General features: G+C 42.4%; 2 protein-coding genes across 7 annotated transcripts; both read right to left on the reverse strand.

Moving 5' to 3' along the window:
* Positions 1-439: 439 nt before the first annotated feature.
* Positions 440-11094, reverse strand: LOC308661267 (uncharacterized protein). 4 transcript variants are annotated; one of them, XM_081316177.1, is made up of 6 exons: positions 10669-11094; positions 8902-9488; positions 8575-8689; positions 8362-8444; positions 4732-4858; positions 440-3708 (listed from the first exon to the last, which is right to left on the reverse strand). In XM_081316177.1, exons 2-6 carry the CDS (start codon positions 9418-9420, stop codon positions 2504-2506), a joined length of 2049 nt encoding a protein of 682 aa, XP_081172303.1. In that variant the 5' UTR covers positions 9421-9488; positions 10669-11094; the 3' UTR covers positions 440-2503. The 4 variants fall into 4 exon arrangements, with proteins under 4 accessions (XP_081172303.1, XP_081172305.1, XP_081172304.1 ...); XM_081316179.1 differs by lacking the exon at positions 10669-11094 and adding an exon at positions 9591-9720; XM_081316178.1 differs by lacking the exon at positions 10669-11094 and having other exon boundaries at positions 8902-9855.
* A 2018-nt stretch (positions 11095-13112) lies between these two features.
* On the reverse strand, positions 13113-21775 carry LOC308664474 (zinc finger protein 263-like). Of its 3 annotated transcripts, none has more exons than XM_081321717.1 (6): positions 21714-21775; positions 20496-21086; positions 19502-19604; positions 19173-19243; positions 18716-18845; positions 13113-15545 (listed from the first exon to the last, which is right to left on the reverse strand). In XM_081321717.1, exons 2-6 carry the CDS (start codon positions 20988-20990, stop codon positions 13912-13914), a joined length of 2433 nt encoding a protein of 810 aa, XP_081177843.1. In that variant the 5' UTR covers positions 20991-21086; positions 21714-21775; the 3' UTR covers positions 13113-13911. The 3 variants fall into 3 exon arrangements, with proteins under 3 accessions (XP_081177843.1, XP_081177842.1, XP_081177844.1); XM_081321716.1 differs by having other exon boundaries at positions 21595-21771; XM_081321718.1 differs by lacking the exon at positions 13113-15545 and having other exon boundaries at positions 18592-18845; positions 21595-21771.
* Between the last annotated feature and the right edge of the window lie 1713 nt (positions 21776-23488).

Below are 23488 nucleotides of genomic sequence, written 5' to 3' on the forward strand. Positions count from 1 at the left end.
GAACACTGGTGTCATAGGAAGCTCAGAGGAAACTCACTTCCTGGTGTTCAGGATGCTGCTTATAAGGCCTATGTGCTTAGTGCTCAAAGCATTGTTAGAGACCCCACACACCTACTCTACCGTCTGTTTCTGTCGCTTCCCTCTGGGAGGAGGTTTTGAAGTATTTCTAGCAGGACTACCCAGTTCTGTAATAGCTTTATTCCCTATGTGCCACCCGTCCGGTAAACTTGCAAGATTTGTTTTTCTTGCCATGTACATCCAATCTAGACTGTGTTGTTTCCCTGTGTCATATATGTGGGTATATGCATAATTCTGTATATATTTATTTTTGAAATATTTATGTAGTGTACATTGGAGGTGGTGACCCTTTGAGAGCTGTAGGCAACGAAAATTCATTTTAATGTATGCTGATTAGTGTACATTCAAAGTGACATTAAAGTTATTATTCTATTCTATTCTATTCTATTCTATTCTACTCTACTCTACTCTGGATTCTATTCTTTCTCTGTTCTATTCTGAATACTATTCTATTCTAAAAGCTATTCTATTCTATTCTTTATTCTATTCTATTCTGTTCTGTTCTATTCTTTCTTCTATTCTCTATTCTATTCTACTCTACTCTACACTATTCTGGATTCTATTCTTTCTCTGTTCTGTTTTATTCTATTGTATTCTGAATTCTATTCTTTCTGTTCTATTCTGAATGCTATTCTATTCTATTCTTTATTCTATTCTGAATGCTATTCTTCTATTGTCTATTCTATTCTCCTATTCTCTATTCTATTCTTCTATTCTCTATTCTATTCTTTCTTCTATTTCTATTGTATTTTCTATTGTATTTTCTATTGTATTGTATTTTCTATTCTATTTTCTATTCTATTCTATTTTCTGTTCTATATTCTATTCTATTCTACATTCTATTCTACATTCTATACTATATTCTCCTCTCCTCTCCTCGTCTGCACACGGTGGGAATGCTGCATCTCAGCACCACTTGCACCTCCCTCCCTGCAACGTTTCCCTTCGTCTGCCAGTCGCAGGGAAAGGCGGGGAGGCAGCATCCCAGTCCTCGCAACAGGGGCCCCGGCCTTGCACCCAGGACCGCCAGGGTGACTTCCGGCCAGCCTTCCCCTCCCCCCGCCATGCAGAGGCTCCCCCAGGAAAAGGGGGAAAACGCCCCCTCCCTCCTGGCGCCCCCCCCCATTTCTCTCCTTTGCTCCACCCGCCCCCTTGCCTGGCCCCTGCCTGGGAAAGGGCGGCAGGGGAACATGGGACCCCGGACTCCCACCCCGGGGAAAGACTTGGCCCGTCTCCACACTCACCTCCAGCGCGGGACCCCTTTGCACGGGCAAAGCCGCCACTCACGGAACTCGGGAGTCTCGTCGGGATGCACCTCCACGCAAGGCTTCCCGGCAGCCTCTGCACCAAGCCCCCTTCTCCCCCCCCCGCCTCAAAGCGGAAGGAGGGGGGAAGAGAAAGAGCCTCTCTTATCCCGTCTCGGCTGGATAAATAAATGGCTCTCCCATCTTTTCTTAAAAACCCTGAGTGATGGAGCACCCACTGCTTTTGAAAGCAAGCCATTTCACTGATTGATTGTTCTAACTGGCTTTTTTCTATGTTGGATCTCTCATTGATTAGTTTCCATAAGACGGGTCTTCAAGCTTGGCCCTTTTACGACTTGTGGACTTCAACCCCCAGGATTCCTCAGACAGGCCCGCATTTTTGCACCCCTGGTTTTTGCGTGCCAAAGCGGCACTGAGAGATGCTTCCCTGCCCCCCCCCCAGGGCACCACAATGCTGATGCGGCCCTGGCACTTTGCAATAAATAAGTGGGGTTTGGGTTGCGGTTTTGGCACTCGGTCTCTAAAAGGTTCGCCATCACTGTCCTATATATTTCTGGAATGGTTTGTGATATTAGGACACACAAACTCTTTTGCTATTTAACTTTGCAATAAAAACAAGGAAAGAACACAAAAATCACCACAAAATTAGGATACATAGCCAATGAGCTCTATGTTAAAGTTCAGGTTGTATTTTCTAACCCTATGCTCCTTGTGGTTTTCTTTCTCAGATATTACTTTGCATTACATAATGAGAAGCAAGGATGGAAAGGCAGATTGTAACAATATTAAGCAAATGAAGAAATAGTGCAATCATAATAATTAAGGGTTGATTATCTGCCTGCAATTCTACTCAAGTGGATATATTCATCAGAGGGAATTCATAGAAATCTACATTTCTTAAATATTGTACTAGACACAATTAAGACACCATAAATACTCTTTAGCTGCACTTATTTCTTGCCTTGGAACCTCCTGAGTAAAAATTACAATTAGTATTGAAGATTCATCTTCCAGTCTGCTTTGGACTAGAAAGACAAAATATTCTCACATATTTGTATGTCTAATATTTATGTGCAATATTGCTCAACTGGACTCTTTCATGATATATTAGATTACTATTCTTGTTAAAAGCTCTTCTCTCATTCCTTGGACTGATATGGCTATTCTCCTGTGTGGATTTTTTTATGGTAAGTAAGAAGGCTACTCCTTCTAAAGCTCTTTCCACACTCTGTACATTGATATGGCTTCTCCCCTGTGTGGATCCGTTTATGGGCAGTAAGATAACTGTTGGTACTAAAACCCTTCCCACATTCCACACATTTATAAGGCTTCTGCCCTGTGTGGGTTCTTTTATGGTAAGAAAGATTACTGCTCCAAGCAAAGGTCTTTCCGCAGTCCATACACTTATAGGGTCTTTCTCCTCTGTGATTCCTTTGATGGCTTCTAAGGGAATAATTATCAGGGAAAATCTTTCCACACTCCAAGCAGGTATGCGGTTTCTCTTCTGAATGGGTCATTTCATGGGAAATGAGGTGATCAGATAGTGAAAAACCCTTTCCACAGTACATGCACTTATATGGTTTCTCCCCTATGTGGATCCTTTCATGTTCCATAAGAGATGGATTTTCACAAAAGCCCATTTCAAGTTCTCTACGTCTATATGGCTTGCCCCCTGTGTGGATTCTTTTATGTGAAGTAAGGTTACTGTTTTGACTAAAAGTCTTTCCACACTCCATGCATTTGTATGGTTTCTCCCCTGTGTGGATGAATTTATGAGAAGTAAGACGACTGCCCTGAGTAAAGCTTTTTCCACACACCATGCATTTATATGGCTTCTCCCCTGTGTGGATAAACTTATGAGAAGTAAGATGACTGCCCTGAGTAAAGCCCTTTCCACACTCCATACATTTATATGGCTTCTCCCCTGTGTGGATTCTTTTATGGGTGGCAAGAGCACCACTTTGAGTAAAGGTCTTCCCACACTCCATGCACTTATAGGGCCTTTCTCCATTGTGATTCCTCTGGTGGCTTCTGAGAGAACAATTATCACGGAAGGCCTTTCCGCACTCGATACAGATATATGGTTTCTCTTTTGAATGGGTCATTTTGTGGCGAATGAGGTGACTGGATTTAGAAAAGTTCTTTCCACACTCCAGGCATTTAAAAGGTCTGTCTCCTGCATGCATCTTTCTATGATAAGTAGGTCGAGTGATCCAAGAAAAGCTTTTCTTAATTCCACTTTGTGGTCGGTTTCTCCCATCACTTTTTGGTTCCAGCTGATTGGCAAACTTCCCTTTTTCCTCTTTTGGGTGCATTGCTTGTTGCTGTTCCTTGCAAGTCTTATTACCCTCTTGGACATTCTTTTCTTCAAAAAGAAACATAAGAAATTGTAGCAAGATTAGGAGCATGTTTAAAGATCTTTTTTTTTCTGAAATTTTGCCAAAGTATCATCAATATAATTTAGCGGTTTTGCTGGCTAATATGAAAGAACTTGATTTAAGCTTCTGCTAAAGATGCATTTGCAAGAGGGGTACTACCAAATTCATATATCCACAGCAGATCAGATTACAATTACCCTCAGAGAAAACACAGATCTAATCTTTGGCAACCAATGTGTGCAAGGCCCTTGATGACATGGGTCAGTTCCATGATGCCATGAACTCCTATGGTGCATTGTATCCTCTACCTGAGTTTCCTGCCTGACTAGATCTATTCTATTCTATTCTATTCTATTCTATTCTATTCTATTCTATTCTATTCTATTCTATTCTATTCTATTCTATTCTATTCTATTCTATTCTATTCTATTCTACTCTACTCTATTCTACTCTACTCTACTCTACTCTACTCTACTCTACTCTACTCTACTCTATTCTCAACCTATTTCCGAAATAATGGATGAAAAATAATCAAGGATTGAAGCAACCTAAACTAAGGAGAACTTTCCTAACGGTGAAAACAATTGACAGCTTATCTTCAGAAGTTGTCGGTTTTCAATCACTGGAGGCTTTTAAAAAGAGACTGGACAACCACTTGTCTCAAATGGTAGGGTTTCCTGCTTGAGCAAGGGGTTGGACTAGAAGACCTCCAAGGTCCCTTCCAACTCTGTCATTCTGTTATTCCTGGTCACTTCCTAATCATTCCTCTTGGGAATCTGCCAATTCATCATGGGCCAATTTGCTGCAGGACAAAACAGTGATAACTCACTGGGTGTTTGTGTTTTTTTGACATTATCTCAATTTTTGTCATTCACATTTGATTTAGTCCCTCCTTTAGTGATTTTTTTAATGATTCTAGTCCACCATTTCTTCAATATTAGTGTAACTCTTGTCCTGTGGCAAGTTGGCTGCGACGAATAAGAGATAAAACCACAGATAGAGGTTCTTACCCAGGGAAGCCAGAATCCTGGAATTCTCCTGCATGACCTCCCCATGAAGAGCTTTTTGGTCAGGATCCAGCTGAGACCACTCTTCCTCAGAAAAATACACAGCCACTTCTTCAAAAGTCACAAGATCCTAAACAAGGAAACAAATTTCCCCATTAACAAACAACCCCAAGAAGAATTTGAGACTTCTCTTCCATCAATGCCAGGGGAGATTCGCAATGAATGAAATGAGCAACGGCTGCAGAATTCCAAACAAGATCTCACGGCACAATATTTTATGAGGTTTACTGCAGGACTTTTCATGCCTTTCAGTGAAGCCAAGTCAAATAGTTTTATCAGCAGCTCCAATTCTTTCTATATGGGCAGAAGGTAATACTGGAGAAACCCATCTGACAAATGCCATGGTTCCGACAGATGAAACTCTTCAAAACAACTTCAAGGCATTGTTTACCTTAAAGCAGGAGGGTCAAACTGCGGGCCCGCGGGCTGGACATGTCATCTGGAAGCCACTCCCACCCCATTGCCGGCAATGGCAAAACAGTCCTGATACGTCTTGCAACATCACTGACATCGCAAGTTTGACATGTCTGCCTTAAAGAATCTTTTGAGAAACAAAGTATCAGCACTACATAGTGGAAACCAAAAACTAAATTCCCCTCCCCTGGATACAAGTATCAAAGCACAATTCCCTCCTCCAATCAACAGTCATAAATCACATTCCTCAATTAGCTTGAAGCATGGGCTTTCTGCCCAGCTCTCCAGACTGCCAAAACTCTATCAAGTCTAGGCCCAATGACCTTGGATTCCCATGGGTGAGTTATTATTGTTATGACTAGCTGGACTCTCATTCACATTCCCCCTCCCAGCATCAAGTAACTCTAGAAGCAACAGAGAAAAATGGCTGCATTTCCATCTGTTGCAGAGAAAGAACATCCAATGTTAGCAGTGTTGACAACATTTTTGCCAACTGCCTGCTTTATCCACTTAGGGCCACCAGGCTCACACTCTGCACTGCAATAAAAAATATTAAGAGAGCTTGTAATTGTGTATGGGATTGATCCTGGGAGACAGGAAGAAGAGCCTTAGCCGAACAACGGTATGCTCAATGAAATCTCAATTTCAGAAAACAAAAACAAGGGATGGGAGGGGGGATTTCCTTTAGACTTGCAACATTAAGTAGAGCTAGAATTCGTTGTCCTCGTTCTTGTCTGGACTATCTTGAAAGGCTAACAGAACTCATCCATGGATCTATGTGAGGAGTACCAAGAGGTGGGTGAGATGCAGCCCAAGATCTGGTTCTCCTTGATTTCCAGGGAAGCTGCTCACCTTCTGAACCACAGCAGTGAAGAACATTTCTTGAGAAGACGTGGTCAACACTGCTAACATCGGATGTTCTTGCTTTGACAACATATGGACATGCAACCATTTTCCTGCTTATGTTTTATTCTTAGAATTAGAGTTAGAATTAGATGATACTGGAGGGGAGGAGGAATGTGCATGGGAGTTGTTAGACATAACAATACTGCAACTAGTGTGAGAACCAAGGTTTTTGAAATAAAAAGATGATAAGAATTGGCAGGCTGAAGAACTGGAGGGAGAACCTGCATTTCATACTAATTGGAGAATGGGATTTATGACTGTAAATTAGAGGAGGGAATTGTGCTTTGATACTATGTGCTCAGGGGAGCGGAATTCAGATTTTGGCTTTGACTATGTACGTGCCAATGTTATGCTTCTCGAATAAAGATTCTTTAAGGTACACAATGCCTCGAGGAACAAATCAGGTTGTTAGAAATTCCTCACAAAGTTCTAAGTGCTTTGATTATGAACCACTTGGGCATACTCTTTATTCACAGATATTTTTGTTTGGCCATTTTATTAAACCTTTTTATAGTCTTGTATGCATCCATTCATTTTTATACACCAATATGGTTATGTGTTTAGGAAAAGAAGGTTGAATTCTTTCAAGGAAATAGAGAATGGAGGTTCCTTTTAATTGTTGCTGTCTAGTCACTTGAAATATTTTTTACACTAATTATAAGGAAAAAAAAGTTACAAAATGGTGGAGGGATTACAATATATTTTCTTTCCTGGTTCTCCACAACACTCTTGAGGCAGGCTAAAGTGGGTGTGAATGTTCAATGACTCAGTTGAAATTTTCCCATTTCATGTTGCTTTGAAACAGCAATATTGTGCCCTTTTTCTGGATTGTGAGGTTCTGAGCTGAATCATTCATACCCTAGTCATCTCTTGTTTGGATCTGAGCCGTGGTGGCGCATTGGTTCGAATACAACATTGCAGGCTATTTCTGCAGTTCAGCATTTTGATTCTCACCAGCTCAAGGTTTGACTCAGCCTTCCATCCAAGGTTGGTAAAATGAGGATTCAGACTGTTGGGGGCAATATGCTGACTTTGCAAACTGCTTAGAGTGGACTGTAAAGCACTGTGAAGCGGTATATAAGTCTAAGTGCTAGTGTTATTGCTATTACTGCAATATGCTTTATTTGGGGCTACTCTTGAAAAGTATTCGGAAACTAGAGCTGGAACAGAAATGCTTTGGTTGCTGGTTTGCTTCCAGATCCAATTTGAGCTGTTGGTTATCACCTCTAAAGCCCATCATGGTATGGGACCTGGGTTATCTGAAGAACCATCTTGCACCAATTAGATTGGCCCAACCCACTTTTTCAGATACACATCTGAAGTAATTTGGGCTAGTGGGGTCAAGGAGAACAGCATTTCCTGCTGTCATCCCTGCCATTTATAACATGGTAATCCTCAACATGAGATCGGTCCCACCCTTTTTTGCTTTCCTTAAAAACTTGTCTATGCTGTTCGGCCTGGGGCCTGAATGGGGACGTGTCATGCTGGAACTGACTGAATTAAAAACAAGATTTCCACCTCCACTCCTTTATAAAACTCCCTGTCTTAGATATTTCTTTGTTAACTTTAATGCTGTATCTATTGTTCTACTCTTTTAATCTTTCATAACATTTTAGCGGAGTGTATACTGCCCAAGTTGCATGTCAGTGAAATGGGTGGCGTATCAATGTAACAGATGAAAATAAAAACATTTTGCCGCTGGAGACGACATCTCCCTCCACTTTTCTGGCCGTTCAGAAAGGTCTGAAAACCTGACGCTGCCAATTGCCTTGGGGGTCTGATGGGGGCGGCGGAGGGGCGGCTATGCTGGAGGTAGTTGACTGAGTAAGAGACAAAGGTCCACCCCCCAAATGGTCCAGGCCACGGGTAGGCAACCTGGGCTCTTTTATGACTCGTGGACTTCAACTCCCAGAATTCCTGAATTTTGGGAGTTGAAGTCCATGAGTCATAAAACAGCCCAGGTTGCCTATCCCTGGTCCAGGCTCTTGGTTTTTAATCTTCATTTAATTGTTGTTAATTAGAATGGTTTTATATTTATGCTTTTATGCCATTCTGAGCTGCCCAGAGTCACACTGGACACCGAGACAAGAGGCATATAAATTTAATAAACTTTATTCATAAGAAAATTTATATAGCCATCCAATTCATTCTCAGGGATTCTGGATGGCTTACAAAATATATATATTGCCTTGAACTCCCTGACAAAATAAAACCCATCCAAGATTCATGGATCTTTTTCAATATTCCTCCTACCTGAGGCAGAGGTTCAATTGCTCTTTCAGCTACCTCACAAAGAGGAGGTGATTCAAAAAATATCAAGGAGTGCTTTTGGTTCTCTGTGAAAAGGAGAAAAAGTGTGATAGCAGATTCGTTAAAAAAAATGCGAGAAATCCCACCCAAGAACAGCAAAAGAATCAGTCAGCTTGATGTCCAAACCTCACATCACACAGCTGCAGCTTCCATTACCTGACATGGCATCCTGATTTTGATCTTTCTGAAAGATCTCCCCAACCAGTAGCTCTCGAGAGAGTTTGGATTCTTTCCTTCCCTTGACATACTCAGTGGCTGCTTCCAAGGATAGCTGGACATGATGTCCCAGTAGAAACAAGGAAGAGCAGAGAGAAAAAAATAAATTCTCATACTGTACCCTCAAGCTGGGAGACCCCCACTATGTGTATCATTGAAGGTGGAACATGGGGGTGGAACTGGCCTTAGCAGTTCACCATCCTAGAAAACTCTTGTCAGAGTGACACTGACAAATTCAGAGAGTTCGTTAGAGCTGTATTCTTATACCTGCAACTCTTCTTGCATCTTTTCCTCCTCCTGGCTCAGCAGGAACCCTTCGGCCAGGGCCACCGCCTGGGAACTCGTCTCTGCGCCACACTCCCGTACCCATTTCTCCATCTCTGGGGGAAGGACAGCCAGGAACTGCTCCAGGAGAACCAGATCCAACATCTGAGCCTTCGTGTGTCTCTCTGGCTGCAGCCACTGAAGGCAAAGGCGGTGAAGGTGACTGCAAACATCTCGGGGCCCAGTCACCTTCTGGAACTGTACTTTTCTGAAGCGGCAGCAATGGGCCTCTAAAGCGTTAGTTCCCACTTCCTGGACCTTCTGCCCAAGACTTGACCCATTCTTCCCACAGCTCCAAGCAAGAGGGTGTTTTCCAGTTCCTACATCTGCTGGTTGTTGTCCCTCCATCTTCTCTTTTTTCTCTAATCCTGTTGCAAAATGGGTCAATGGATCTCCAGAGGTCTTCCTATTCAGAAGAGTTGAATTTGACAATGAGGATCTGGTCAAGTTTCCCAAGGACATTCAGCCCTCCACACTTACAAGGTAGCTTTGTCTCTAGATGGAGCAGGAAAGGTTTCTAATTTTCATAGCTGAAAGGGAATACAACAGAAATTCCCATTAATTATAGAATAACTAATTTAACTACCGAGGATCCTTCTCCAAAGCAAAAATAAAAAATCTAATGAACCTACAAATGTCTGGAAAGAGGAAGGAGAATCTTATTAGGTGGGTTGATTTATATGGGTCTGGGGAAAATCCAGGAGAACCCTTCTGGATCAACTTCTACCAATGATTCAAAATACTGGAAAAAATACATAAAATATGAGGTTGAAGGTTTGTTCTCCAAGATTGTGGTTTGGCTTCCGAACGTTTCGTTACCAGGTTAGGTGACATCTTCAGAAATGTTCGGAAACCAATCCACAAGCTCGGAGAACAAACTTTCACCCTCATCCTACACCTGAGCTGCAGATATTCACCACTATTGCATAAATAAAATATGTTTTGGAGTCCCATCCCTGAGTTATTTATTCAACTGATTTCTGTCACAAACTCTTTAAATCGTGAATGTCACAAGTCACAACAAACAAAAATTTTGAAGCAAGCGCTACGTAAACCAATTTAATAAGTAAATAAATCAATATTTGAATGTATAATAAAAGCAACAGAAGCCCATCTGGCCCAAGCCCCTTTGGGAACTTCAGAATTAACAAGCCATCATCCAATGCATATGGCACTAACACCCATAGGAATAATCCACATACAATTTAACATGATCTTCGTACAAACACATTCCCCACTTCTTAGCTTAATCCAGTCTTTTTCCAACTTCCACTTCAAGAGTGTAAAGATGCCGACTTTGACAAACACTGGTGTCATCGGGCACACGGTGCGAATGCTGATTCTCAGCCCCGTTGGCATCTCCCTCCATGCAACGTTTCCCTCTGCCGGCAGAGCCCCTTTGCGGTCGTGGGGAAAGGCTGGGAAGCAGCTCCCTAGTTACGGTCCTTGCACACCCGTCCTTACACCTGGGTCCGGGAGTGGGGCTTCCAGCAATCCTCCCCCTGCCCCCATGCAGAGGCTCCCCCATGAAATGGGGGGAAACGGACTCTCCCTTCGGGCGACCCTCATTTCTTTCCTTTGCTTCCCGCCCCCGCCTGGGAAAGGGCGGTAGGGGAACATGGGACCCCGGACTCCGAAAGAAGACTTGGCCCTTCTCCAAGCATGCCTCCAACGCGGGACCGCTTTGCACGGGTAGAGTCTCCAACTCACGCAACTTGGGAGTCTCGTCTGGATCCGCATCCCCGCAAAGTTTCCCGGCAGCCTCTGTCTCCCGCAAAGGCTCCGCCCCCGCCTCCCAGCAAGTGGTGGGGAGGGGGGGGAAAGAAAGGGCAGACGCACCTCCAGCTTCTTCCCATTAACACCCCGGGCAACAGTGCCTTGTAGTAACTAGCGGAAGAGGCTGGCGCATGCTCAGTTCTGTCCTGAAGCTGAGAGCGCCCCCTAATGGGCTCTGCGCACGACACCCTTCAAGGGCGGGAAAGAGGAGAGCTTCTGAAGGGAAGGGGAGGGCAGGGATGATGGGCAAGGGAGTAAGAGGCAAGTGTTTTTCTGTCAGAGAAAGGCTTCGTCTTCTCCAGAGGTGGCAGTTTCTCCATCTTCTTCTCTGGGGTCTGTGGAGATGGAAGAAAAACTATGAAACATTTGAACTCGCTTCCCTCAAGAACAGCCGCTCTGAAGGCTCCGCAGAGATTGGAGGAGGCCTCAAAAGGGGCCAAATCCCAGGCAGTCAGGACCAGATTTCTATTGGTTTTTATTTCTTTAATCCAATATATGCAACTGCTTCTCAAATACTTGGCTCTGGTTTCCTGAGTGCCTAATAATAATTGGAAAGACCAAGTGATAGCTTATGAAAAAAATAAAAGAAAACCAGTTCCAAACTGGAGAAAAAGCTGAAACTAGTGGATGTTCCATAAATTTTACCTCACAAGTCTTGATGGAGAAATGAAGCGGGGAAAATGACACCTCATCAGGACAAAAAATAGAATTTTAAAGATGAAGGAAAGCAAATACTGAAAAAGGAACATAAAACTCAAACCATGTGGGATAAAACAAAAGAAAATCTGCTTTACATGGGGGCTGAGTAGGGAATTCACCTCAGGACACCAGAAAGCTGAAGGCCTTTGGAGATTTTAAAGCAATTGAAATATTTTTAGATGATGAATAAATAGAGAAAAAAATTGCTGTAACCAAAATAGTTGAAAACACCATCACTGAAGAGATTCCCATGTTTTGAGTTGACAAAACAAGAAAAAAATGGCTACCATTAGCAAAAAAAAAGTTGAAATTGTGAGGGAAAAGTAATGAAAAAGCTATTTCAAAGCAATGTTCTCTTCAACCCATTTCTTTCCCTGTCCTGTTTTTTTTCTAATTGTCTAATTTTGTACCTCTGCCTGTGCGGAAAAGAAGCCAGAGTTGCTGCCTGCACGTGGGAAGAGCCTCTGCAACCAGGCAGCACTGCTTTTGCCCCCATTTCTCCAAACTCCACACAGCCCCTGCTTTTCCCCAAAGGGCTCTACAAATTTCTAGCCCCAGAAACCAGAGATGGGCTCCAGCACTGAGGCATTCACCCTCCCACTCAGCATTTGCTCACAAGCATCCACACAGATGTTCCACCTGTCTGGCCAATTCAGCCACAGCTGTCGAGATCCAGAGGCAGCTACACTTGACAAGCAAGTACCAAAATAAAGTGTGGCTAGATGTGTACAAGAAAAGGAGATCAGAAAACGACAAGCAGAAGGGAACTGTTGTATGGAGATTAGCAACTATTTCAGGCAGGCAAGAGGGATGTCAGCTGCCAGAACCACCAGCTACAATGAGCAGTGTATCCCGGTGGATTCTTGCCTGGAGCTGGGCCACATTGAAACAGCCTTTCATCCCAACCAGTGCGAGGGTGGTATGGTACTTTACACTTTGGGACTTTTGTTAGGACTGAGTATTAAATACCTAATTACTTTATAATAGCAACTTGCAAGACCTAGAAAGATGGAATTAACCCTTTTGTTGGGGAAGAGGTGCGCCACAATAAATCATTGTGTACAGATCTGCTATGCTGTGGTGTATCCAATCCTAGAAAGCAAAATCCCCTCCAGCTGCCCATCTGATTTATGTGTCTGTAATGAGAAATTACAGTGGCTTGACACATCCAGACACATGCCACTTTCCCTTCCTTTATAAACAGTCTCCAGTGAAGATGAGACTGAGACTGTTCTAACTCTCCTCCCATGCAGCACCAAAACTCTGTATCCCACTAAGAAAAATGCTTATTCACTCTCAGGTGCTTATTTTAATACAGTGAGAAAGAGGATTTAATATGTCACCAGAAAGTAACTACACCAATGATATTTAATTAATTTTATTTAAAGCTAATTTAAACCTTTTCTTAGCCCTTGTGACACAATGAAAGGTATAATATGCTTGAAAAGTCTTTTGCAATGAGAGGCTTCTCATCTTTCTGGTTCCTTTTTAGTGACAGAATTCTACATCCTGAATCTCTTTGTACAGCCTATATAAGGGGTCAGCAACCTGAAACAGTGAAAGAGCCACTCGGAACTGGTTCCCTCACAAAAGGAAAAACTGGGAGCCGCAAAAAATGTGTGCGCATGTGCGCACATGCGCAGAACAGGGTTTGACTGAAGAGTGGAGCCAAGGCGAGATATGCACCTACCCTGCATATTTGAATTGATTGGTTGAACTTTTTTAGTCCCACTTTTTTTTTTTTGGACTGTACATGGCAGAGGACTGGGAGCCGCAGGAGACGGCTGAAAGAGCCGCATGTGGCTCTGGAGCCGCGGGTTGCAGACCTGTGGCCTATATCAACATGTATGTGAGGATTCTGTTATCCACACAGTCAGTTGGGAGGACAGAGAAGTGTCTGTCCGTTGATAAACTGTGAGCATATTAAGGAATGAGAAAGGGGGGGAAAAGACTAGGCAAAACTTCAAATTATGGGAAGTGGCTATGGATTAGCTGAGCTTCCATATGCATGTCTGCTATAGTGGAAGGAAGAATAGAGTTTCATTTTGCATCAAGGAGACTTTACTGCTTTTATTGCTGGGGGGAGAATACCTGTAAAATGCCCACCTGTTGATAACCCTCCCACAACGAGGATCAAGTAGAAAGAATAAACAATTTTTGAAAAGTTCCCTTGCAAAACCACAATATTGACATCTTTACAAAATTGCATAGTCCAGAATCTGAGATTATTAATAATCTTGGAACTGATCCCAGCTGGAAATGAAACATTAAAAAGATGTTCATTATTGATATAAAATAAAGTGTTGTCACTTTCAAACCCACACTTCAGAATTAAAACAGCTGTGCCCATTGTTTGTGTTTCCATTGGCAATTTTATCTCAGGGGTTTCCAGTTGTGAGCGCACTCAAAAAAACAAACAAACCCCACAACCCTTCCTAGTTCAGCATACACAAAAAGAAAATGCATAGATTTCACCAACTAAAGCTGGAATTTAAATGGATTTGAACCAAAATGGATCTGTGTATGGAAAAGTAAGCCATTTTCCCACTCCACACATTTATATGGCTTTTCCCCTGAATGGATTCTTTTATGTCTCATAAGGGATGACATTTGACAAAAGCCCTTTCCACACTCCATGCACTTGAACAGCTCCTCTTCTGTATGGATCCTTTTATGAGAGTTAAGATAACTGCTCGTAGTAAAACCCTTGCCACACTCCGCACATTTATACGGCTTCTCCCCTGTATGGATCCTTTTATGCGAAGTAAAGGAACTCCTTTGACTGAATCCCTTTCCACAATCCATGCATTTATATGGCTTTTCCCCTGTGTGGATCCTTTTATGAGAAGTAAAGGAACTATTATGACTGAAGCTCTTTCCACATTCCATGCATTGATACGGCTTCTCCCCTGTGTGTTTCCTTTTATGTGAAGTAAGTTGACTGCTCTGAATAAAGGTCTTGCCACACTCCGTGCATTGATATGGCTTCTCTCCTGTGTGGATCCTTTTATGAGATATAAGGGAACGGCTCTCTCTGAAGCTCTTCCCACACTCTGTGCACTTATATGGCTTTTCCTCTGTGTGGACTCTTTTATGGGAGGTAAGATGACTGCTTTTAATAAAGCCCTTTCCACATTCAGGGCATTTATATGGCTTCTCCCCTGTGTGGATCCTGTTATGGGAAATAAAAGAACTCCTTTGACTGAAGCCCTTTCCACACTCCATACAGTTATATGGCTTCTCCCCTGTGTGGATCCATTTATGGGAAGTAAGATGACTGCTCTGAATAAAGGTCTTTCCACACTCCATGCATTGATATGGCTTCTCTCCTGTGTGGATCCTTTTATGAGATATAAGGGAACGACTCTCTCTGAAACTCTTTCCACACTCCGTGCACTTATATGGCTTTTCCTCTGTATGGATTCGTTTATGGGAAGTAAGATGACTATTCTGAATAAAGGCTTTTCCACACTCCATGCATTTATAAGGCTTCTCCCCTGTGTGGATCCAGTTGTGGTAAATAAGATGACTGCTTGTTCTGAAGCTCTTTCCACATTCCAAGCACTTATAGGGCTTTTCCCCTGTGTGGATCCTTTTATGAACAGTAAGAGAGATGTTTTCGCAGAAGCTCTTTCCACACTCCAGGCATTTATAAGGCTTCTCCCCTATGTGGATCCAGTTATGGGAAGTAAGATGACTGCTTCTTCTGAAGCTCTTTCCACATTCCAAACATGTATATGGCTTCTCTCCTACATGGATCTTTTTCTGAGATGCAAAGGACTCATTTTCACAAGGAAGAGTCAATTTTTTTCCATTGTCTCTGCATATTTTACTTTCTCCTTTGGTTTGGGTTGGATAGTGTTCTTTCACATCTAATTTGTCTTTGAACAGTTTTACGTTTTTCATAATGTGTTTTTTCTTTATTTTTCCTTGTTGGGCAAGAAGGTCTTGCATTGGAGCATCAATGGAAGAACGTTCCCAATTCCAATTATTTGACTGGTTTGTCTCATGTCTCTGTACTTTCATTTGATTTGCAGGCTTCTCCAGTCTGTCTCCACGAGTCATCACTCGGAATGGTTCTGTGGAATTTTCATTTTCTTGTCCATTATTATCTTCAAAGAAAGGAGAAATAAAAATGATAGTAAGTTAGGGAAACAGTTCAAACTGCAGGAAGTTTGAACATAATTAAAGTCAAGCTGCACCAATCTTCTTAGATGCAGCAAAGGCGTTTGAGAATTTGAACTGGACTGTGTTGATTTAAATTTTTGAGAATTTCCTTAAATAGGTAAAATCGACCTAATCTTTGCATAAAGCACAACTAATTGGAAATTTAACAATCCTTCTAAAATACAAAAAACAGAACATAAGGATGCCCTTTTTTCATGCTGCATGTTGAATTTGAGAGATCTTCCAGAGCAGGGGTGTCAAACTCAATTTCATTGAGGGCCGCATCAGCATTGCGGTTGCCCTCAGGAGGCCAGGTGGGTATGGCCAGGGTGGGTGTGTCCTACTGCGTGGGCGTGGCTAGAGTGCATATGGCCTACTGGGTGGGCGTGGCCAGCTCTACATCGTTCACATCAAGGGTGACTATGGGGGCCTGGGCAGGAGTGGGACAGATCTGAGGGTCTCTGGCAGAAGGAGGGTCTCTGGGCCAGGGCCAAGGCAGTGGGGGCCGTTCCCTTACTGTTTACAGGATGGCTTCGCGGGCCACATGAAACCACTTTGCGGGCTGGATCCGGCCCCCGGGCCTTGTGTTTGACATGTCTGTTCCAGAGGGAATAGAAATACCAATGTGGAAAAATTTAAGGAATTTAGGATTTTAATGAGCTTTAATAATTTAAAGACGCTGTTAACAAAAAATACAAAAATGGAAGATCAAATAAAATTAATGGAAAAAATTGGTTTTAAAACTGAGAAATTAAAATCAACAAGTTCAGTATTATTATGACCAATATGAACTGATAAAGGAGAACATTTATAGCTCGGTGTTGTAATACTAGTGCTGATGATGTTTCCTAGTATGGATAATGAAACATCTGGAAGAAAACAACCAAGCTCAGAGAGCATCAAGGACCCTCTCCCCATGAACTGTATGTTATTTCAAAACAATTCTTTTAAAACGTGGAGTGAAAGAAGGATATGTTAAGCTAGGAGAAAATATGTACGTCATTGTTAGAAAGAATTTCCATGATAAAAATTAATGTTGGCCTAGAATAATATTTGTTTCAAATATCTTTTTAGACAACTGATGTGCCATTTAAACCAGATATATCCAACCTGCACGTTGCAGGCCACATGTGGGCGTGGACAGCTAATAATGTGGCCCCATAAGATATAAAAATATTTTTAAAAAAATAAAGTTTGTTATTTATATACATTAATTATATGTTTTATAGGTGGACCAAGACAATTTCTCTTCACTTAATGCGGCTCAGGGAAGCCAAAAGATTATACTGTGGCAGAATGATAGACATAGGTTTGTATGGCAAGGGAAAAAGGTTGAATATCAAATTCTCCAAGATGCAAAGGAAATAAGACCTGGTCTGCCTAATTTGAAATTGAACTTTGCATCCTGCTATGTGCTTTCAATGAAAGAATGTGGATGTCAACGGTGCTAACATCGGATGTTTTTGCATTTACAACAGATGGAAATATAGCCATCTTTTCCCTTTAGCTTTTAGAGTTAGATGATGCTGGGAGGGGGGATATGAATGAGAGTCCAGACATAACAACACTAAACTTAGCATGGGAATCAAGGTTATTGAGCCCAGAGCTAATACAGAATTGGAGAGCTGGAGAGGAAGCCCATGCTTCAAGCTAATTGGGGAATGTGATTTATGACTGTTAATTGAAGGAGGAAATTGTGCTTTGATACTATGTGCCCAGGGGAGGGGAATTCAGTTTTTGGCTTTGATTATGTAGTGCCGATATTATGTTACTTGAATAAAAGATCCTTTAAAGTAAACAATGTCTTGAAATTCTTTTGAAGAGTTTCATCTGTCGGAACCATGAGAGTGGGTTGCTGAGCAATAAAAGAATTTTAGAATTTAAAAAGCATGACCTAAGATTTCGGTAATGTAGATTTTTAAAACAATAATTTTAGAAGTGCCATATTGAGAATATGGAACAGATACAAATCCAGATTGTGCCATTACAGCTCTCAACATAATAAGCATTTTACAGAAGAGAAGCAGTCAGCAAAGACAATGAATAACATGTCAAGAACCATTAGAATTTGAGCAAGGGGAATATCAAATGAAATCAAGAGAGCAATTGATGGCAGAAGAATATAGTTGTTGCTGGTTTTCAAACTGTCATCAGAAAGATTCAAGGTAGATAAAAGGACCTATGGTATTCAACAACCTAAGACAGAATTTGAATTTTGGTTGTGTAGAAAGGACAAACATGTAACTGCTAAAACCTATAAACAAAAGAATGTATGATAAAATCGACAAAGAGGTTTTTCACAATATACAGATGTAACAAAATATGTGGTTGAAAGGAGTGAAATTTACATCATGTTACAATCTAAAAGGCAACTTTCATAAACTGTTGTAATACAAAAATTTTCAGAAGTGTATAAAGGTACCTGAAACTTATATTGGAAATGTGGGCAACATCAAGACTGTCGCATTTTGGTGGACAGGTAAAAAAGGCAGAAAATTTGAGATTCAAATACAGGGAACTTTAAAGATAAAATATCCAATTGAAATCAGAATACTTTGTTAGGACTAACGAACAAGCAGCTGGAAAACAGTCATAGAAGATTGCTTCTGACTTCATATGATAACTGCATCGAGACTATTATACCCCCAAAGCTGGAAGGACTCTATATAACTACAACGGTGGATGGCTGATGGAGATGACAGAATTATCAGAGATGACTAAATGACCTCTTTGATTTGAGGAAACACAATATATTGATTAATGATTGGAAAACCCTGATGGACTTCTTGCTAAAAAAAAGAAAAAAATGAACTTCTGGTCTATAAGTTTGAAGATTAGAAAGGATCCAATACGTAAGAGAAAGCTATCATGTAAACTTAGAGAAAGAAGCAAAATTTTAACATTTCTTAACTTTTTCTATTCTTCTGTTTCCTTTTTTCATTATACTTTTAAAAAATTCGTTTATCACCTTACTCTACCTTCGTTTCCTCTTCAAAACCTGTATTGTTTTTTGTCCTATACATTTGGTAAAATTATAATAAGAAAGACATAGTTGATATCATCTAATTACAGAATGTCTTCCCAAACACTCTATTGGAGAGTAGCAAACTCTTACCCAGAGAGGACACGTTCCTATGATTTTCCACCATGACTTCCCAATGCAGCGCCTTTTGGTCAGGATCCAGCTGAGACCACTCCTCCTCAGAGAAATACACAGCCACCTCCTCAAAGGACACATAGCCCTCCTGAACAAGGAAAAACACATCAGAATAAGACCATTCAGTGAAAGGAACCCCAGCTTCCTTCTGGGTTGGTCTGTCTGTCTGTCTGTCTGTCTATCAAGACTTTCTGCATCTGGAAAGCCCACTTCTCAGTGACTTCAGTCCATTTAGCATTTCATTAAAAAGCTTAATGAAAAGTCTTTTTTAAATGGTATTGTGCTAATGTGATTATTTCAGGTATTATCGAGCAGTCTGGCACAATTGCATGTCAAAGAATTTCTAAAATGATCACTCTCTACTTAACAGATGCTCACACCATGATAGCCTTATTTTTTATTATGCTTCTCTTACTTGAGTTGTAAGTTCAATGATTGTTTCAGTTCCAGCATAATAAGCAGGCGTTATCTTCATTCTATTTTTCACTGCATGGGAGACAGAATTTTAACACCCATAATTAACAAAATAGGACTAGGTATTCTACAGAAGATGAAAATGAGTCAGCTGGGATTTCTCTAGGGCAGACATGTCAAACCCGCGATGTCACCTGATGTCACGCAACGTATCGAAGCTTTTTTGCCATTGCCGGCAATGGGGTGGACGTGGTTTCCCAATGACGCGTCCGGCCCGCAGGCCGGCAGTTTGACACCCCTGCTCTAGAGAATGGAAGAACCATTAATTACCTCCTGAAGTATCCTGACTTGGACCCTCCTGTGAGATCCTCATCGCCTGAAGAGGATTTGATGGATTCCGCCTTCCCTCAGGACCTCTGATCTTCACAACAGACTTGAAATAGGAGAAAGGAGGGGGAAAAAAGATTTAATGTACACTCCAGAACAGGGGTCCCCAACCCCCGGCCTGTGGACCACTACCGGGCCACGGAATGCCAGCAACCGGTCCGCACAAACAAAGTCCCATCTGTGGGATGCAGGCAGCACACAAAACCATGCTCCCTCTGGTCCATGGAAAAACCTCTCTCCACGGAACTGGTCCCTGGTGCCCAAAAGGTTGGGGATTGCTCCAGAACATTAAGTTGATTCACGTTCTCTGAATGCAAACCTGAAAACCCCCAATATCCATCAGTGAGGCTGAATGAGACACTAATGGAACAATGTCCTACAAGGATTAGGAAAACGTCTCCATGTAATTTAAACGCCAGAGCACACAAAACCATGCTCCCTCTGGTCCATGGAAAAACCTCTCTCCACGGAACTGGTCCCTGGTGCCCAAAAGGTTGGGGATTGCTCCAGAACATTAAGTTGATTCACGTTCTCTGAATGCAAACCTGAAAACCCCCAATATCCATCAGTGAGGCTGAATGAGACACTAATGGAACAATGTCCTACAAGGATTAGGAAAACGTCTCCATGTAATTTAAACGCCAGAGCACACAAAACCATGCTCCCTCTGGTCCATGGAAAAACCTCTCTCCACGGAACTGATCCCTGGTGCCCAAAAGGTTGGGGATTGCTCCAGAACATTAAGTTGATTCGCGTTCTCTGAATGCAAACCTGAAAACCCCCAATATCCATCAGTGAGGCTGAATGAGACACTAATGGAACAATGTCCTACAAGGATTAGGAAAACGTCCCCATGTAATTTAAACGCCAGAGAAGTCTCAGAGGGAAGGGTGAAGAATTCAAACACATTCTTTATTTCCCCTTTGGGGCTCCCCACCTGCAACTTGACCTGCTCCTTTTGTTCCTCCACCTGACTCAAAAGGAAGGCTTCCAACAGAGCCACCGCCTGGGAGCTGGTCTCTGCTCCACACTCCCGCACCCAACTCTCCATCTCTGGGGGCAGAAGGATCAGGAGCTGCTCCAGAACAACTAGGTCCAGCATCTGGGTTTTGGTGTGCTTTTCTGGTCTCAGCCATCGCCTACAAATGTCATGGAGTCGGCTGCAAAGTCCTCGGGGACCCTCAGCCTCCTGGTATTGGATGCTCCTGAAGTTGCAGGGCTGAACTTCTGAATGGAGGGTGGGTTCCTCTTCCAGGATCTTCTGCCCGCTTCTTGCCCAGATCTCCCCACAGCTGCCAGGCTGAACAACTGAAGGACCTTTTCCAGTCGCTCCACTTGCTAAAAGTTGTGTCTCCATCCTGTCTCTGTCCTGTAAGGCAACTCCAGATGGGTACAAGGAATCTTCCGGCTCTCCTAAAGACATTTCATTCATAAGTCTGCTTCTTGAAATTCTGTTGCCGCCTGTCTTTAGCTAAGAAATAAATTTGTGTACGTGCAAAGATGTAGAAATCACTTCCAATTTGTGTACCTGAGATGGAAAAAAGAAAAAGAATTTCAAGAATTAGAAAGTGGAGAATTTAACCACCGAACAACAGTCATCCCCATGGAAGGAAAGGTTTTTCTGAGCTGGTCTATGATTGCAATAGGGTTCAGCAGATGGGGTTCTTGGGGGAGGGGGGGGCTTCATTTTGGAGCACTTTATATTTCTCTTGGTCACAAGAAAAAGCTTCCTTTTAAAAACTTGCCCTCTGCATTCCCCCCCCCAAGAAGGATTTACACAACCTGCCAAAGAAATGCCCCTGGCTGCGGATGCCCCATTTCCCTTCTTCTGGGGACACGCAAGCGAGTTCACACAACCCTGCTTCCTCGCCCAGCTTCTCTCCTCCCCTGCTGGACCTCCGCCAGGCCGGCCCTCCTCTCCCCCAATTCGGGCTCTTCTTCCCCGGACACGGGCAGGAAGGGACCCCAGGATCCCCGCCGCCTTCCTGGGATCCCCGGTTCTTCTTCTGCTGCTGCTGCTCTGGAGCTCCACTTACCCCCTGCATGGAGAGGGCGGCTGGGGAACATGGGACCCGGGATCGGACCCAGAGGAGAGCTGGGCACGGGTCTCCCCCTCCTCCGCCTCCCTTTACACGGGAAGAGCCCACCTCCCCACCTAAGACAGGTGTGAATCTCTTCCCCCGCGAGACTCTCCCGCCAATTCTTCGTCTCCCGCGGAGCTCCAGGGGTTAAGGAGCGAGAGTATGGTGTCCTAGAGCGGCAAGGCTCACAGCCGTCACTTCCTTCGCAGCCTCCTCTGGAAAAGACTTTCGCCCTCCAATGGCCCATTGGGGAAGCGCTTGGTGTTCCCTTCTCTTGCTAGAGTGCGCCCTCTGGAGGAGTCAATGCGGAATTCAGGTGCTCATGCTCAGGGAGTGTCAGGGAATTGCGCAGTAGGTGTCCACGTGAAGTCATATAGATGCTTAGCCAAACTTGTAGCGTTATATAAATATAAATACTGCTATCATGTCACATTATAATATATATATAATATATATGAGGCATTTTATATATGTGTGTGTGTGTGTACACACACACACACACACATATATATACATATACATACATATACATACACGCATACATACATATATATATATTGTCCTCGGACAAGCGCTGGCTCTTCGGCTTTGAGCACTATATAAAAAGGTAAAGGTTCCCCCGCACATGTGTGCTAGTCATTTCCAACTCTAGGGGCCAGTGCTCATCTCCATTTCAAAGCCGAAGAGCCAGCGCTTGTCCGAGGACGTCTCCGTGGTCATGTGGCCGGCATGACTAGACACCAAAGGCGCACGGAACGCTGTTACCTTCCCACCGTAGTGGTCCCTATTTTTCTACTTGCATTTTTATGTGCTTTCGAACTGCTAGGTTGACAGAAGCTGGGATGAGTAACAGGCGCTCACTCTGTTACATGGCACTCGGGATTCGACCCACCAAACTGACAACCTTCTGATCAACAAGCTCAGCGTCCTAATCCACTGAGCCACCACATCCCTCTGTGTGTGTGTGTGTGTGTGTGTGTGTGTGTGTGTGTGTATAATTTTATTTCTAATCTGTCTTTTACACTTGGACTACAGTTTCTTTTCGCATAAAGACTGATTCAAAGAATGAGTTAAGCATCTCTGCCTTCTTTCTACTGCCTGTTACTTCCTTGCCATCTTCTCTCTTTAGTGGACCGACTGTTTTCTTGACCGTTTTCTTTTTATTTATATGTTGAAATAAACTTTTATTGCAAATCTTCATTCATTTTGAGCTTTTGCTTTCCTGACTTCATCTTTGCAGATGCCGGCTATCTGCTGATATTCTGCCTTAGTTATGTATTCCTTTTTTCATGTTTTGCACTTATCCTTTTTGTCTTTCAGTTCATCAGAAAGATCTTTGTGCAACTATGCTGGTTTCTTCTTCGATTTCTTGTTTTTCTTTTAAAGTAGTATTGTGTTGGACTGGGCTTTTATGATTTTTTATATTTTATGATCATATTTTTCAGAGTTTCCCATGCTTCTTGAGTTGTTTTCCCCTTTAGGATTTTTATCCATGGAATTTTTCTTAGGCTCTGAGTTTGTTAAAATCAGCTCTTATAATGTTTAAGACACTGGTTGGATTATATTCTATTGCTTGTGTTTGCATTATATTGAATTCCAATATGATGTGATCACTCTCGCCCAAGAATCCAGCAACTTCTACTCCCTCTATCACTTCTTCTCTATTAGTAAGAACTTTAAACCTCATGCACACAACCTGTTATTCTTTATGACCTTGCATGTACCATTGGCAAAAATTACTTTATATCCTTCATTTTATAAGCAAGACATACTCAGCCAATTGTGATCTAAATCTGGTACACATAAAAACTTAATGAATGATTTACCGTACATATATTGTTCGTAAATA

The sequence above is a fragment of the Vipera berus genome (assembly GCF_964194415.1).
Source record: "Vipera berus genome assembly, chromosome: 2".
Taxonomy (NCBI): Eukaryota; Metazoa; Chordata; class Lepidosauria; order Squamata; family Viperidae; genus Vipera; species Vipera berus.